The 18,707-nt window shown below is 38.5% G+C and overlaps 1 protein-coding gene across 4 annotated transcripts in view; it reads right to left on the reverse strand.

The window, feature by feature from the left end:
* Positions 1-18,707, reverse strand: part of Phka1 (phosphorylase kinase regulatory subunit alpha 1) — a 123,176-nt gene that overhangs the window by 63,456 nt on the left and 41,013 nt on the right. For all 4 annotated transcript variants that reach the window (XM_070040344.1, XM_070040343.1, XM_070040345.1 and 1 more), the window contains exons 9-15: positions 18,207-18,260; positions 17,293-17,415; positions 13,782-13,877; positions 13,014-13,121; positions 10,992-11,070; positions 2,929-3,063; positions 1,331-1,440 (exon numbers count right to left, since the gene is read on the reverse strand). In XM_070040344.1, the coding sequence (XP_069896445.1) occupies positions 1,331-1,440; positions 2,929-3,063; positions 10,992-11,070; positions 13,014-13,121; positions 13,782-13,877; positions 17,293-17,415; positions 18,207-18,260 (705 nt within the window). The remainder of the gene's footprint in view (positions 1-1,330; positions 1,441-2,928; positions 3,064-10,991; positions 11,071-13,013; positions 13,122-13,781; positions 13,878-17,292; positions 17,416-18,206; positions 18,261-18,707) is intronic.

Genomic DNA, 18,707 nt, shown 5'->3' on the forward strand with positions numbered 1-18,707 from the left:
TATATGAATGGATCAAGAAAATGTGGTATACATACACAATAGAATTCTGTGCCTTCCATCAGAAAGAATGACATTTCCACATTTGTTAGGAAATGGAAAGACTTGGAAAAAAATATTGACATTTTCAAAGTGTGCCATGGCTTACCAATCTTTTCAAGTATATACAGGTTCTTCCTTTCTTCCCTTTCTCTCTCTCTCTCTTCCTCCCTCCTGTCCTTCATTCATCTTTTCCTTACTCCCTCCTTCCACTCCATCCTTCCCACCATGTAGCAGCCTCCTTCCTTGATAGGGTCTTACTGTGTATCCCAGGTTGCCTGCCTCAGCCTTCCAAGTACTGGGATTACAGATAAGCACCATCAGGCCAGGCTTGCTTTTCTTCTTTTAGTAGATGAAAACAAGTCTCAGACAATGCATGGAGTAGTAAAAAAAAATATCTGGCTAGTAAATGTAAGGGCAGGAATGGAGTCCAGGATCCATTACTCTTTTGTCTATATCTACCTCCACTGCACTATTACAGATGTAAGATAACAAACAAGGAGTATACACACATATATGATTATACACACATATTTTTTCTGGTGCTAGAGATAGAATGAAATACCCTCTGCAGGTAAGGCTAGTGCTCTACCAAAGAGCTTTTCAGTGCTTTGGACAGGGTCTACTGTGTAGCAAAGGCTGGTCTTGAACTTGTGATCCTTCTGCCTCTCCCTCTCAAGTACTAAGAGTACAGGAGTGTGCCAGCATGCCCACTTTCTATTCCAGAAAATCATTTCTTCTCACTATATACACATATAATTGAGCTTACTTGCTACTATAATGTAGGTTTAAATGTCAAACTAACAAAATATATAAATAACATCTTATAAATAACACTTTGCTTATTAGATATTAAACATTTTCATACACATGAAAAGGCCCCTACCCAAAGAAAATATACAACTTAGTAGCTGAATAAAAGGATTGATTTCACTTATAAAGAGCAAAATCAGTTTTAGCTTAACTTTTAAAAGTAAGGGGAGCTTTGAAAGTACTATAGCATTTGTTAAAATCTCTAGTAATTGGGAATGTAGCTCAGTGACATTGCTTGCCTCGCATGTACAGGGCACTGGGTTCTGTCACAAAAAATCTCTAGTCACAGTTATTTGGCAGAATTTGATGCTACAAGTTCATTTGACTTTAACTTAACAAATAGTTAGTGAGCAACTTAATATGTGCAAGGCAATGTGAAACTCTGACTTAGCCCAATTCTACTAAATGCTTCATTTCTCATTTCTGCAATCTCTCTCCCTCGCCAACCATTTTAATATAGGCTTCAGATTATGTTGCCCACCTGTGGAGTGAAAGTAAATATAGTCTTCCGAATGTCATATAGTTTTGAAGTTCCAAGCACTCCCATGAATCTATAGGGTCGTCCACTGAGTTTCATTCTGCTGTTGCACCCTGATGTAAAATGGAGATATGGTCAAGAGATTTTTTTTTGTCAGTCGCGGGGCTTGAACTCTGGGCCTGGGCGCTGTCCCTCAGCATTTAGCTCAAGGTTAGTGCTCTACCACTTGAGCCACAGCACCACTTCTGGCCAAGATATTTTTAATGCACAAATCAAAGCAAGAAATACTTTCCACATACAGATAGATGTATGCATATATAAAGAAACATAAATACACCTTATTCCCTTAAATGCCTTGTTTCCACAGTTTAACATTTTAAAATTGAAATCTATAAGTGATGTAGTTGAATTTCTTTTATTGTTGCAATACCTCTTATAATGAAATTTATAAATTTATCCACATACTAAAAAAAAGTTCATTTAATTACACAGGATAATACTACACATGTTATTAGATACTTTTCCTCCCAAAATGCATATTAAATATCCTTTCATGTCAATATTACCAGAAGTCCTACTAATTCTTTTTTTTGGCTCGAAAATATTTTTCTTTTGTATTTAATTTTACCCTTTATTTTATCATTGCTATTCTGATCAATATGCTATACTTTTAGAGAGGTTTCACTTATGGGGCAGGGGAGAACTCGGGAAGTATTAATACTTTGGTCATATGCCACACCCACTCAGTAAAGTACAATATGACCTGAAATTAATATCAAATCTTTCCTTTGCTGGTTTCTTTTTTATTGTACTGAAGTATGTATAATATAAAAAAAGCCAGCTGCTGGTGACTCACACCTGTAATCCTAGCTCCACAGGAGGCTGAGATCTGAGGATCATGGTTCAAAGCCAGCCTGGGCAGGAACTTTTGTGGTCAAGGCTAGCATTCTACCACTTGAAATAGCTCCACTTCCAACTTTATTTTTGTTAATTGTAGATAAGAGTCTCACAGGTTTTCTGCCTGGGCTGGCTTTGAACCACAGTTCTCAGGTCTCAGCATCCTGATTAGCTAAGATTACAGGCATGAACCACTGGCACCCAGCTTGTTTTTCTTTAAGCTAATGGCACAGTAATTTATTTAGTATGGAAAGTCCACCGCTAAATTCAGAAAATAAAATAAGTGAGTACTGATAAAATGAGGTATTAGCTGAAGGAATTTTTGTATTACCAACTAGTTCATTACATGATGAATTATTAAAATACCTGAAAAATTTTCATAGTTATCACTCTATATAAAATTAGCATGTGTCAAAAACAGAAGTATAAATTCCAAGACAGTAAAGGACTTATTAGTTAAGTGTGCATTTGAAATAAAGATATGTTGTCTTAAAATATCCATGTCCTATGTACCAAAGGATTCATAAAACACACCTAAAATTACCATGCTCACTCAGTAAAGACAGGTGTAGAAAAGTGGTTCCTAGAGAATAAATTCTTTCTTAAAAGCAGTTTAATAAATTAATACAAGATCAAGAAGGAAATAAGTGTACAGAAATTTATTAAGAAATGCTTTGACTTTATAGGTACGCTATTCTCCTTACCTAAACTGGAATAAATATGGCTGAGGATACGAGCTGGTTGGACTCTGATGGGATATACTTCAGCGATGGTCTCCACATCGATTCCTTTATCCTTTAAAATGACTTTGATTTCTTCAGTTTCAGCTAGAATGGAGACTACAATGAAGAAAGATGTGGTCAAAAAAGGTTTTATTTCAGTAGGTAACTAAAAAAACTTTGGGTCACATAATTTCTTTTAGTTGGGGAGGCGGGGAGAAAGAGGAAGAAATAAACAGCTACTGAAGAACTTAGATTTTCCCAGGTACTTCAGATTATTTAAATTGGAAAGGAAACAGATGAATCGGGTAATATTCTGTGCTTTTTGGCTAAATACCTTTGTGCTTCCAGAAAATAGCACACTTTCATTCTAGCTGAGATTCCATGCTTAAATGGGAAATAAACCATGGTGAGAGGGTTTCCAAAGCATTGGTAAAAATTGATTTTCTGGACTCTTTTGGGTCTGTACACTTAATGCCATCTGGTTATATGGGAGCAATAAACAATATCCCAATGACAGAAATTTTCCCCATAGAAGGGGGGTAAACTGAGGGTAAAGACTGGAGTCAACAACAGTCTGTAGGTATTAAAATTTTAGAAGAGTTTTAGAGGGGTAGGAATGGGAGGTAATACTTCTCTAGACCCAGAGCTTGCTAAGCCTGCATAGCTCCCATTTCTTCCACTTACAGCCTTGTCACTGAAGTGCTAGGCCTATTCATAAAGGAAGAGGTCAAGTTAGCTCTCTGATTCATATTTTTTCTTTCCCTCTGTGGGTTGGCTCTGGTAGGGAACAATAATCCCAACTAAGACTTTGGCTGGCTTGATACTAAGCACCAAGGTCAAACATTTCCTTTTCTCCTGCTCTTCTAGTGTCAGCAGTTGTATGCTAATGAGTTCATGGGCATGAACCAATTGCCCCATTCCAGATAATCAGTATTGGGCAGGGGGCAAGGGCAGGCAAAGTCTAGTTAACAAAGTGCTACTTCACTTTTATGTGTTATTATTCTTTTGGTCTTTTTTCTTTTTTGCAACCTCATGTTAATAGATTGTTGAGGTCTGAGCCAGGGTATATAAAATATTGTGTTTACAGAGGGAATAATGTCATCTTGATTGCTTCTAAATGAGCATGTAAGAGGAAAATGTGCAAAGGAAATGTGATAGTATATGATAACAGTCCAGGGAGATACATGTGGTCATTCATTCATTAAAAAGATTTACTAATTACCTAAATAGATGAGGTACTGTGCAATGTAGTAGGGATATAGAAATAGATAAAAATAAGTCTCTCCTCCAAGGAGATCACATTGTTATGAAAATGGAATATATATGAATTGACTATAAATTAAGGTCCTAGGTAAAAGATATATGCCCAAAACTATCCAGTCTGAGGTGGGAAGGATGGTTTCAGGAAAAAGTGTACTGAAAAAGTCAATGTATTCGTTTGAAATAATCAACAAGTTAGCCAAGAAGTACATAGAAAGGGGATACCAGTTGAACGTCTTGGGTCCAGAGATGAAAAGTGCATTTGCACAGGGGGAGACTAGGGAGAAGCCACAAAGATTTTAATATTGCCATGGCAACAAAGGACCTTACATAGTGGCAAAAGGAATGGGATGTGGAAAGGTACATAGATTACACCATCATAAAAGATACAAATGGTGTGTGTGTGTGTGTGTGTGTGTGTGTGTGTGTGTGTGTGTGTGTGTGTGTGTGTGTGTGTGTGTGTGTGTGTGTGTGTGTGTGTGTGGTGTGTGTGTGTGTGTGTGTGTGTGTGTGTGTGTGTGTGTGTGTGTGTGTGTGTGTGTGTGTTGCCAGGGATTAAACCCAGAGCCACAACCATGCAATTGCTTCTAAGACTGGGCTACAAGCTGGGCATTTGTAGCTCACACCTGTAATCCTAGCTACTCAGGAGTCTGACATCTGAGAATCATGATTAAAAGCCAGCCCAGCATAAAAGAACTAGAGCAAAAAGTTTAAGTGGAAGTGTATTGCAAGTGGCAGAGCACCAAACTTGAGTGGAAATTCCCAACAAGAGCACCAGTCCTGGAGGTCAAGCCCTAGTATTAGCACACACACACACAAAAGACATTCCTAGTCCATCAAAAGTTCTCCATAGCAGAATGTGGACTGTGATTGTTCAGTATGAGTATGAGCCAAGGCCAGAGGTTATATCATAAAGATCCTTGTAAGGAATATTAAGGAAACCTACAATGGGAAACCCCTGCAGAGCTGTAATCACAGGGATAACATACCCAACTGCACCTTAAAAAGATGATACTTGGCTTGAGAAAGTATAAACTGATTACTTCCATCTGAGCAACAGAAGTTATTAAGTAAAAGAGTAAATGGGCAGAGTATACTTGGACTACACTAAAGACAATAGGAATAGTAAAATATTTATTACTATAACCTAGGTGCTCATGGCTTACACTTGCAATTCTATTTACTTGGAAGGCTGAGAATGGGAAGATTGTGGTTCAAGGCCAGCCTGAGCAGAAAAGTTCACAAGGCCCTTTCCCAACTCATAGCTGAGCACAGTGACTCATTCTTATCATCCTAAGCTATGCAGGAGTCAGGATCATGGTTCTAGGGCCAGCCTCATTAGAAAAGTCCATGAGATGTCATCTCAACTGAACTAGATGCTATGGTGTACATCTATCATCTCAACTACAGGAAGCCAAAAATAGGCAGGTTGCAGTCCTAGTGTATCCCTCTATAGGAAGTGGCATCATTTCTTAAAGATGACCACTGAAAAACAGGGCTGGAAGTATAGCTCAGTGACAGAGCACTTGCCAAGCCTTGAGTGAGGCCTTGAGTTCAAATCTCAGTACTGCCCCAAATTATTGCTGTAATATAAGAAGGTAAAGCTGATAGACAACATTAAGATCATGCTATTGGTACTATAGAAAACTGGATGGATTTTACAAGTATTTCATAAGAAGCTAGAATTTGTTAACAAATTTGGAAGCAGATAATGAGAAAAGGAAACTTGAACTGGAAATATTCCACGAGTGTACTGGCACACAGGAGGAACTGCAGGTGTGTGTGATACAGCAGAAGGGTGTAGTTGTAGTTGATTAATTTTAGTCAGGCTGAATAGATAGTGCATGAGAGACATCCAAATGGGGCTATCTTAAAGAAAGCTGCTATAAACTGGGCACTGGTGGCTCACATCTGTAATCCTAGCTTCTTGGAAAACTGATATCTAAGGATCATAATTTATAAGCCAACCTGGTCAGGAAAGTCACTGAGACTTTTTTTTCTTTTCTTTTCTTTTCTTTTTTTGGGTCCAGTCATGGGGCCTGAACTTGGAACCTGGGTGCTGTCCCTCAGCTTTTCAGCTCAAGGTTAGTGCTCTACCACTTGAGCCACAGCACCACTTCTGGCTTTTTTCTTTTTGCTTATGTGGTGCTGAGGAATCGAACCCAGGGCCTCATGCATGCAAGACAAGCACTCTACCACTGAGCCACCTTCCCAGCCCCCTCATTGAGACTCTTATCTCCAGTTACCAGCAAAATGCTGGAATTAGAGCTGTGGCTCAAGTGGTAGAGAGCTAGCCTTGAGCAACTAGGCAGGCCCTGATTTCAAGCCCCAGGACTAACACAAAAATAAATAGGAGGAAGTTGCTATATATTCATGAGTCATTAACACAGAAAGGGGAAAATACATAGAAATGAGAGAAGAAAATGTAGAATATAATATTAAGAATAGGATGGGAAGTTTCTTATGCTTTATATTTGCTCTATGGCATAACTGGTGATACCAGCTTCTGAGAGTAAGGAAACAAGTAATAAGTTGAGAAAAGGGAGGTTGGAGTAGGATGCTGAAAAACAAGCAAATTTTCAGAGCAGTGGGCTAAGGACAGAACTCAAACCTTTAACAATAGTTAAGTGTCAAAGAGAAGAAGGGTAAGTATACAATGAGAACGAACAGTGTTTCATATAGGTTAAAGGAACCCCAAGAGAACATGGCATGGCAGACAACATGGAAATTAAGAGTTTTCAGAAAGATAATGATAAATAGACTGAAATATCCACTGATACAGATACGAAATATTTACTGAAATTGATAACACAAAGGTCACTAGTAACTTCATCAAGAACATTTTCAGAGTAATAAACCAGATTATAAAGGAGAGAAGAATGAATGGAATATGAAACAGACAGAAGTTTGGACAAAAAAAGTAAAAACTAGTTGGATAACTACAGGAAGATGAACATGTCAACAGATGAAAAAAACCCAACAAAAATAGAGTGGCAAATTTTGAATATTTTACCTGAGTAAGTTTCCACAAAAGGCCAGGAAAGAGAATAGCATCATATATCAGAAGGGGAAGTTGGGCTTCAATAGGAGTACAAGCTTTTTCTGAGACTACAGAAAAGGAGGGAAGGGCAAGTATGACTGTTAGGGTGGGGAGGATTGGGAAGCTGACAGAATATAATGATCAGGCACAAATCATGCACAAATCATGCTAAGAATTAGGCTCAACAATGGATAGAAGGTGAAAACAGAAGTTGTTTGGATTAGTGTTTGAGAAGGACAAAAATGTGGATGATGATAGCAACAAGGGCTAAGAGAAGGTTGACTTGGAATCTGTGTCTTTTCAATACTACAGTATGTTCATTTGATATTTTCTCCAATAGCTTTAGCTGGTCAGAGATAGAATAACTAGGGATACAGGTAGACCCATTGCAACAATGAGATGTACAAGTCATTATGTCGAAAAACGAACTTCACAACTTTGGCGGGGGGGGGGGGGGGGAGAGTGGGAAAGGAGGGGAAGGGGAAACAAAGAGGAGGCCACAATGCTTGATAAGAAATGTACTCATTGGGGGCTGGGAAGGTGGCTCAGTGGTAAAGTGCTTGCCTTGCATGCATGAGGCCCTGGGTTCGATTCCTCAGCACCACATAAGCAAAAAAGAAAAAAGCCATAAGTGGTGTTGTGGCTCAAGTGGTAGAGTACTAGCCTTGAGCTAAAGAGGTGAGGGACAGCACCCAGGCCCAGAGTTCAGGCCTCATGACCGGACCAAAAAAACAAAACAAAAAAACAAAACAAAAACTGGTCAAGAAATGTACTCATTGGGGCTGGGAAGGTGGCTCAGTGGTAGAGCACTTGCCTTGCATGCATAAGGCCCTGAGTTTGATTCCTCAGCACCACATAAGCAAAAAGAAAAAGCCGGAAGTGGTGCTGTGGCTCAAGTGGTAGAGTGCTAGCCTTGAGCTGAAGAGCTGAGGGACAGCACCCAGGTTCCGAGTTCAGGCCCCATGACCGGACCCAAAAAAATAAAAATAAAAAATAAAATAAAATAAAATAAAATAAAGAAATGTACTCATTATCTTGCCCATGTAACTCCTCTGTATGGCATGAAAGAAAGAAAGAAAGAAAGAAAGAAAAAGAGAGAGAGAGAGAGAGAGAGAGAGAGAGAGGGAGGGAGGGAGGGAGGGAGGGAGGGAGGGAGGGAGGGAGGGAGGGAGGGAGGGAGGGAGGGAAGGAAGGAAGGAAGGAAGGAAGGAAGGAAGGAAGGAAGGAAGGAAGGAAAGAAAATACAGACTTTACTCATTATCTTGCCCATGTAATTGTAACCACTCTGTACAGTATGTTCACAAAAAATAAAAATTTAAAAAATTTAAAAAAAGAAAATACAGACTGTAAGATTGGCTTAGGGCTACAATTTTTCTGATACATCTAACAGTATTGTGATGCATTGAGGAGTGAGGCATTTTGCTGATCAACCATGTAGTCAAGAAGAGTAAGTGAGGAAAAAAAAAACAGAAACAAGTATAATGGGAAGGTATGGTAGTGTACACCTCTAATCCTAGACATTCAAGATGTGAAGATCAGGAAGCTTATAGTTCAAGGCTAGTCTCTGTAAAAGAATTTGCAAGACTACTTTACAACTAGTAAAAAGAAAAGCTTGGCATGGTGGTATATACCTATCTATAATCTCAACTACAAAAGAAGCTGGAGGTATGGCTCAAGTGGTAGAGCATTTGTCAAGCAAAGTGCCCTGCACTGAAATCTTAGTACCACAAGGGAAAAGAATGAAAGAAGAATAAAAAGAAGTGACATGAGCCTAGTAGAATACTGGAAATATAGCTATATAAGGTGAAATGATCCCAAAGTTTGATCTTTGTTGTGAGTAGAGTAGAAGGATAAGGTACTTGAGACATGGATATCCAAGAATCTTGAGACTAAAAATGTCACATGGCATCTATGTCAATGCTAAAATATAATTTTTATGGTAGAATTTGGGGAGGAAGAAGGATGTGAGCTCAGTCTCTACGTCTTCAATGAATAAATCCATTACAGCAACTAGGCCATCAATATAGCTGAGTGTAAGCCTCAATGCAGAAGAAGCTTTCTCATGGAAAGGAAGCATAATGGTCTTTATCAAATGCTTGTTAAAGACAGTGATAAGCCAAGCCTCTGTAACACATAGAATTACAAGTATAGGAAGCTTTAAAAAATAAGATTCTTGCCAGGCACCAGTGGCTCATGCCTATAATCCTAGCTACTCAGGAGGCTGAGATTTGAGGATCATGGTTCAAAGCCAGGCCAGGCAGGAAAGTCCAAGAGAGACTCTTATCTCCAATTAACCACCAGAAAACAGGAAGTGGTGCTGTGGTTCAAGAGGTAGAGTGCTAGCCTTGAACTGAAGCACTCAGTGACAATGTCCAGGCCCAGAATTCAAGACTCACAACCAACAACAACAACAACAACAACAACAACAAAAAGAAAATAGGATATTTGATGTCGGTATAATTTGTGGAGGGGAAGGGGAAAAACAAATCGTTTAAATAGGGATACAGGTGGACCCATTGCAACAATGAGATGTACAAGTCGTTATGTCGAAAACAAACTTTACAACTTTGGTGCAGGAGGGAGGGTGGGGGGGGAGCGGGGAGGATTGGGTGGGGGGGGCAGGGGAGGATGGGAAGGGATGGGAAGGGGAAACAAAGGAGGAGGCTACAATGCTTGATAAGAAATGTACTCATTATCTTGCCCATGTAATTGTAACCCCTCTGTACAGTATTTTCACAATAAAAAAAAAAGAAAATAGGATTATTTTTCCCCCATAGAATCAAATCTAGAGATATTTTAAAGAAGCATCACAGAAGGGCTTAATACTATACTATATAGTGATGTTGGAGAGTCAAAATCCATCTCAAGCATAAATGGAAGGAGGAACATTAAGCAAATAGAGTCATTATATTCAATGTACTTTATGTGAAAATGGAGCTATGTAACACGGGTGAGGATAAGAAGGGGAAAGATGGAAGAGAATGATGGGAAGGATGACATTTATCAAGATGCATTGTACTCATAAACTGCCTTCTGGAATTGGAACCTCTCTGTTACAACTACTTAATAAAAATAAATAATTAAAAAAACAATAATCTCAAATTTTTATCCTAGGAAACTAGGCCAATGGTGCTACCACTGGAAGTTATAAGCAAAGGAGAAAGAACTGATGTTCTTAGGAGAGGTAAATGGATTGGGATGAAAAGAGAAGAGATCAGTGGTAGAGATATTTAGTAATTAAGTACTGAGACTAGAAGTCTTCATATGTTAAAAAAAAACTTATCTACAGTTTTGCAATAAGGAGATGACCTCAAATTTAACTTGATTATTAGGGAAAAAAGTAGATCTTAGACGTACTCTCCAATGAGATAATGCTAGGAGGTGGCACTAGTAAACCAATACAGAATATGTAAATACAGAACTATTAGAATATGAGAGTAGGTACAGAACCAGTAGAAGGTTATAAAAAGGAATTCTAGCAGAAAAGGTGTTTAAGAGAAAACAGGTAACTAGAAAGCTAAAATGTCACAACAATTAAAAGTTTCCAGGAATATAAAGTGCCACATAGTATCTTGGAATCCTCTAAAATCACTCGTCCTTCATTTGTTTGATTATCAGTAATTCTGAAACCAAAATGAACTAAAAATTACATATTTTTGAAACCTAACTAAATAAAGATGAAGGCTAAACTTAAATCACTGGCCAAAAAAACCTCTGTCTTGAATCAGGGAATAAGAATACATACCTTGAACTACAACATCGGGCTTTGGTACAGTAGAAAACCTACGGTTCAGTGGATCAATTTCTCCAGGAGCTAAAAATCCCTAGGAAAACACACACACACACACACACAGACAAAAAGACATTATCAAGGCAAGGTGTGGTAACACACGCCTGTAACCCCAGAATTTGAGAAAGGCAAAAGGATTGCAAATTCAAGGCCAGCCTAAGCTACATAGAGAGACTGTCTCAAATTTAAAATCTATTAGATCTCAAAATAAATAAAACTATTGGTTTAGGGGAGGTATTATTAGAAAAGTACCAAATGTCCTCCATGAATAAAAATGTTCTAATTCCTGGAATTCACATCCAAATAAATTTTATCTAGTTTATTACTAGTGGCTGCCAAAATACTTTATTTTGGAAGTCAGTTCGATAAAAATTATAAAGAAACAGAAAGTTTCTGATTATTACTCTATCTTCTCTGTATATAGATATGATGATACACATTATGATAATCAGTCCACAATGCTTATTTTAAGCCATTGATTCAGTGTGTATCTCCAGTGCTTTCTGCTAAGCAGAAATCTTTTCACTTGAGATTCTATATTTTATGAAATAAGATGAACTCCCCCTTTTTATCCTTATTAATGCCTTAGATATCCTTTTTTATTTTACTTAATCTAGTTGAATGAGGATTTCACCAGGAAAGACTAACTTTAAACAAAGCATTTTGCCAATTACTGCGTTTCATAATCATGTCAAGTAAAGATAATAAAACATGGTCGTAGGGAAAAAAAAAACAAAAACTAAAACTGTGACTATATGGTCACATATAATGAAGTCAAAGAATCTGTCTCAGAAAGCATAGCCAAGTCACAAACTTAGATCTTCCAGGATAATTGCATGAAAATAACGTATAGTTAGGAAATATATTTGCCTGTAAATACAGAATACTTTTGAGAAAGACAATCCTTCTGTGTAGGATAAAAATGGCACAAAGAAGCTCCACACAGAGCCAGGAACTGGTGGTCCATGCCTATAATCCTAGCTATTCAGAAGAGTGAGATCTAGAGGATCACAGTGCAAGGCATGCTAGTGCAGCTTCAATTAACCACCAAAAAGCAGGTCTGGAAGTGTGGCTGAAGTGGTAGTGTCAGCTGTGAGTAAGCAAGACAAGCAACTGGGAGGCTCTGAGTTCAAGCCCTAATACCACCTTTCTTTCCAAAACAGAAAAAGCTTGGCATGCAGAAGTAAGTGCTTCATCAAAGGTTGTCTCAACAGAATGTGACATAGGGAACATTTAGAGAGGTTCTTATTAAAAGTAAACAAAACAAAGAGATCACTATGTTCCTAGTCACTTGTCAAGAGTGCCTAAAATGATCAATTAACTGAATGAAAAACATAATATTGTTTGTAAGGATTATACCTTAATCTATTAACAGTAATTCAATACCTAAGCACAAGTGCATTCATGAGTCACACACCACACAAGGCACTGAAGAGGAGTTTGTTGTTGTTGTTTGTTTGTTTTTGTGCCAGTCTGGGGCTTAACTCAGGGTCTGGGTGTCCCTGAGTTTTCTTTTTTCTCAGGCCAGAGCTCTATCACTGAGCCACAGCTCCACTTCTAACATTTTTGGTGGAAAACTGGAGATAAGTTCCTTACAGACTTTCCTTCTCAGTCTGGTTTGGAACTGAAATCCTCAGATCTCAGACTTCTGAGTAGGTGGATTTACAAGCATCAGCCACTGGTGTCCGGCCGTTGGAGGAGTTTTCAAGGGAAAGATCTAGAGCTTGATTCCTAAGCAGCTGCAAATAACAGTGAAAAATTAGGGAATCCTGTGGGGCAAGAGGGACATGGTTGCCAGGGAGCAAGAGATGTTTGCCAAGTGCTGGCCATGCTCCCCATTCTGAGAACCTAGAAAAGAAATTATAATTAAGGCAAAGTACAAAAAGGAAAAAGATATTCTTGTGAACTACTATCAAATCTGATGTATATGGTGACTAAGTCAGGAAAAGCTGGGAAAGCCCTGACATTTCCTCTTACCTCTGCCATCAAGCTTCCTAAAATGTACAGAGACTGACCCCACATGTGAGGCAACTTCCCCATGGGGACTCGGTCCACAGTGTGAGGATTCTGATATTCTTCATCAACCTAGATGAACAGATGAAAAGGCAAGAGGAGAGGTAATACAAGGCTGATACTACACAATAAAAGCCCAGTGTGGGATACCTAGATAGTCACCCAGGCAAGGCACTGAGAAATCACACACTCCTCAAACTGTAATGCACATAAAGTCCCTGGGGATCTTACTAAAATAAAGATCCTGGTTGAATAGGTATGAGGGAGGCCTGAAATCTATTTTTTAACAAACTCTTAGATACTTCATCCCTACCAGAAAGGACGACTACCTCTCCCCATGTTTAATGCTCTTTCACAGTGGAGAACAGGAACAATGAATGATATATTCAACTGGCATATTGGGAAAATGAAGACAAGACATACTGCATTTTCCAGGCCTGTTATACTCAAACAATCCTGGTGTACTGTCCGCAAAGCAGGAAAGAGCAAATCCTGAGAGCCTGCACAGAATATCACTCTGCTTCCACCTACTGATCTCATTCTCAGAATTAAGGTTTGGCCCTGACCATTTCTCACTGCACAACAGTGCTGTAATTGAGATTGTCTTACAATTTATTTCTAAAGGAATGAAATAATATTTCAGCTGTTTTACATCTATAAGCAAATGATGAAAATTGTTTGACTTAAATGAAGCAGACTTACAGAGCTATGGCTCCTCCCTTGTCAACTCACCCGGTTGGGAGGAACACTGTATAGCTCTGGTAGAAGCGGGACTCCATTTTTACCCTTGATGAGCACTGCATCAAGAGCCTCTCTATACTCTTGAACCTGTAGAGAAAAGAAAGGCAGAAATGCAAACTTTTGGAGGGTTCCTGTGGGGACCTAGGAGAGGCTGTAGTCAGAGAAGGCGCTATTGCAAAGGAGCTCATTTAACCAAGTAAAAGGGAGAGGGAAAGGAAATGGTACTTAATAAATGCTTGTTGCAGGCTAAATATCAGGACATTTGTGTAATTGAACACATTTAACTTTAATAAACATCTTACTGGATATATGAAATTGAAGCCATTTACAGGGAGATTAAGATTCAAAGAGGTTCAAAACTTCTGGAAGAATATCAGGCATATACATGTTCAGGGCTTATCCCAAGTCAACCTGTCTCTAAAGGTCTGTTTGATCTCCCTTGAACACTTGACTACTTTAAGCACTCTTTCTTGACTTTTAAGATGTACTGGCTTTCTAGAGGTACCCATTAGACACTATTTTGAAAATTAACTATAAAACTTGTAGGTAGGGATGAGAGGGAAAAACTTGGAGAGAGCAAAGGAAGGGGTGACATTGTCCAAAAAGAAATGCATGATTACCTGGACTTAGGAAACTATAACCCTTCTGTATATCATCTTTACAATAACATTTTTTAAAATTAACCCCTCCACAAAAGATGTACTGGATTTCACTTTTTATATGAACATGAGGCTTTGTGCTTGGCTAAACAGATGCTATGTTAGTGGAGTCAAACACTCCAGATCTTTTTGCTTTAATTATTTTCAAATAGCATCTTGCTTTGCCTGGGCTGATCTGGATGGCAATCCTCTACTTGTGATTCCCACATAGCTGGGATGACAAGTGCATGTTACTACACCCAGATTTTTAGTCATTGAGATGAGGAGGTCAAACTGTTTGCCTAGACTAACCTCAAACCACAATCCTCTTAATCTCAGCCATCCAAGTAGCAAGATGCAAATGACCATAACTACCATATATTGTTTTGTTTTTGTTTTTGTTTTTGTCAGTCATGGGGCTTGAACTCTGGGCCTGGGAACTGTCCCTGAGCTCTTCAGCTCAAGGCCAGTTCTCTACCACTTGAGCCACAGCGCCACTTCCAGTTTTCTGGTAGTTAATTGGAGATAAGAGTCTCATGGACTTTCCTGCCTGGGCTGTCTTTGAACCGCGATTCTCAGATCTCAGCCTCCTGAGTAGCTAGGATTACAGGTGTGAGCCACCAGCACCTGGCTCATATATTGGCTTTTAAAACTGCATTAAGACCTGTTAAATTTAGTTTCTAGCATAGTCGGGTTTATATTTTTTAACAATTTGTTGAAGCTTAGCAGCACATAAAATGTTCAAAAAAAAGGATAGGGAGACTGAAGATCTATTTTTTAAATTTTTATTTATTTTTTATTGTGAAAATACTGTACAGAGGGGTTACAATTAGATGGGCAAGATAATGAGTACATTTCTTATCAAGCATTGTAGCCTCCTCCTTTGTACTTTATGTAGCATGTACAATGCCCTGGGTTCATAAAAATACAAAAATAAAACAAAATTATAACTTATACTGCAAAAAATGCAGTCAGTTTTGCTATAACACAGTAACATGAGCTCAGCTGGGATCCTGGTAAAAACACAAATTGGTTTAATGCATTTGACAGATTAGGGAACAAACATGAATATCATATTTGCTTATGCACAATTTGATCCTGAGAACGCATACAGCTGAAGTGAGCTTTGTTGTGTATAAAAATACATAACAGACACACATGCATACAACTCAGGATGATGAACCACATCAGTCCACACCTGCATTTATATCTTTCTATTCTACTTCATGTAGTCATATTCCCATCGCTTCCTTTTTTATTTTAATTTTTAAAAATTATCTTTAAATAGTTGTTCAAAGAAGTTTCAATTCAAAATGTCAGTTATGAGTGCAATGCATCTTAACCAATGTCACCCTTTCCATCATTTTCTCCCACCTGTCCCAACCTAACCCCTTCTCACAACTACTTTACTTACAAGCTGTAAGAGTCTGATGGTCATGCTGGCTGTGATTTATGTGGCTTCCCCTGTTTTTCATTTCCCACTTCTTTTCTCTTAGCCTCCTTTTAAGTTTTTTTTTCCATGCAGGTCCCAGAGCTTGAATGTAAGGGCTCAAGCTTGCTGGGCTTGCTTGCTCATGGCTGGTACTCTACTACTTGAACCACACCTCCAGTCTGCCTCTTTCCTCATTAATTGGAGTCTCATGGACTTTACTGCCCAAGCTGCCTTCAAACTGTGATCCCCGAGGTTTCAGCTTCCTGAGTAGCTAGGATTATAGGCATGAACCCTCAGCACCCAGCCTCAACCTGCTTTTTTACTTTATCTCAGTTTCATGTTCTTTTACTCTATTTCCTTCCTTCTTGTTTTTTGTTTTCTTCCCCCTGCATACAAGCACATGAGCACATAGCTAGATGGGTGAGCTGGCAGGTACAAGGGCACATACTGGCACAAACAGAGTTGTGGCCTTTTTTCAAGGTAAAAGTAGTATAACTATCGTAGCAGTTATGTATTTCCTAACCATCTAGTATGTTAAGACATATTTTTACTAGGTTCCTATCCATTTGCTGCTTACAAACATTTTAAGTGCTATGTCCTTACATTATTTTCCCCTAAGTACCATAGTTGTTTTTTTTTAATTCTTGACTATGCATATATAGCATGGTGAATTTTGTTTATTTTTTTTTAGGAATGGCTAGTTAGCAGAACTAACTGTATTTTGAACTAACAACATGTAAAATTCAAAGATCTTTACAGATGTTTTTAAAAATATTATTGTCATTGCCGTCATCATCATCATCATCATCATCATCATCATCATCATGACTTGAGACATCATCATCACTTGAGATGGTCTTTGTAGTCCAGATTGGCTTTGAACTCAAGGTCCTCTGCCTCAGCTTCCTCAGAGCTGGCAGATGCTACCACATATTGTAAAAAATATTTTATGAGGTACAGTTTAACAATTCAATCTATGTATATAGTATAATGTCCAAATCAAGGTATTTAGCATTATAATCTCCTTAAACATTTTTAAATAGGTTGTACCCAATTATATTATCATTTTCTTTTTGTAACTATTTGTATTAGCATACAATAGTAGTGGAATTAATATTTAATAATTAAGATTTTTGTTTTTTTATATCTTCCTTGATGAATAGAGAAAAACTATTCTCATGTAGTGAGAAATGGAAGACGTAAATGACAATACTTGGGCTACTCAACAGTGGGAATTGAAGCCAGAAAAGATGTGAGTCTGTCTCTCAGGTATTAATTTAGTATACTGAGCTACTAGTTTCTATGGGACAACTCTGTCCCTCCCAACCAGGAGGACTTCTGCTGAGACATGGGGTCAGTACAGCCATTAACTCACAGAGGAAGATAGATGTATGAAGGGCAGTTGGCTGAGAAGCTCTTTCCAGCTCATTACCTGTTCTGTGTTGCCACTGAAGATGCCATCGAGGATAAAGTATGTCCAGAACAAAGGCCATTCACACTCAATGTTTTCAAATAACTTCAATTCAGCTGGTTCATAGTATAGACGATTGGGATCCTAGTAAAAACAAAATAAAGTCTGTCTTATCACTCAGAGAAAGTGGACAGGAAAGGCTTCAAACATGTACATATTCCTCCTCCCTTACCAAGAACCGTGAGGTGACTTTTACCTAATGGAACTGGGATAATAATATATCACAGGAATATATAGAAGTCTGGTTTGCAGTAAAGGTGTAAAACAAGTTTTACACTTGTTAAGTGTGAGGTAGTAGTAGTATATACACATAGAAAGGCTTAGAGGTCAGAGCTTGAGAATAAGCCTCCTAGACATAAATTATAGGTGAGCTTTGTGAAAAAGCCCTATATAAAATAAGCAATCTGACCAAGCATAGAGCCTTCATAAATCCTCAGAGTAGAGTAAGAGAAGAACAGGAAGAGAAGAACCAGAAGAATCTGTTAATGGTAACAGAAAACGGTCCGACAGGGATCCTGTTTGATGTACTTATGGAAAGCTTTTTTCCTTTATAATGATCATATATCTAGGGGGAGGCACTTGGAAGCTATGTAAATGTTCTGTTTTTGCTTAAGCTTTTGTTCCTGACTTTAGTACCCAGCAGGAGGTTCTTTTCCGAAAGTAACCAGCTGCAAAATGTCAAAGGACTGCACCCTCTTTAAAAAATCTCATTCAGAAAGACCCACAAACTAAGGACATGGTAGCTAAGTCCAAAAGAGGAAGTGAGGTTATCCTGTTTAGTAATCTCCCTGAGTAGCAGTGTGCAGTAACTATTCTTTCTGAATGAGGCTGTAGAGTCAGGATCATTCTACCATGCATTTACACAAGAAATGTACCTCTTTAGGAGTTTTATATCCATCTCGTAGGAAACGACAGCAACCATAACGACCCTGGGAACACAGAGAACAAAGGTCAGAAGCTTGTATGCTGGTAATACATATAATTAATCAAAAATATATAGTCAGCAACATTGATATACCAGTCTCTCACCAATTCAAACATAATACTTAAAAACAAAAATAAGTTGGGCACTGGTGTCTCACACATATAATCCTAGATACTCAGGAGGCTGAGATCTAAAGATCATGGTTCAAAGCCAGCCTGGGCAGGAAAGTCCATGCGACCCTTGTCTCCAATTAAGCACCAAAAGCTGAAGCTGTTGTAGAGCACTAGCACAAAAAGCTCAGGGACAGCACCCAGGCCTTGAATTTAAGCCCCAAGACTGGTGCAAAATGTATTTGTAAAATTTTCAGGTAATTTTAAAGAAGACTGCCATAAAAAACATAGAGTCCGGGGCTGGGAAGGTAGCTCAATGGTAGAGCGCTTGCCTTGCATGC

Source organism: Dipodomys merriami, unplaced genomic scaffold (assembly GCF_024711535.1).
Source record: "Dipodomys merriami isolate MVZ:Mamm:240054 unplaced genomic scaffold, mDipMer1.0.p SCAF_3, whole genome shotgun sequence".
Lineage (NCBI taxonomy): Eukaryota > Metazoa > Chordata > Mammalia > Rodentia > Heteromyidae > Dipodomys > Dipodomys merriami.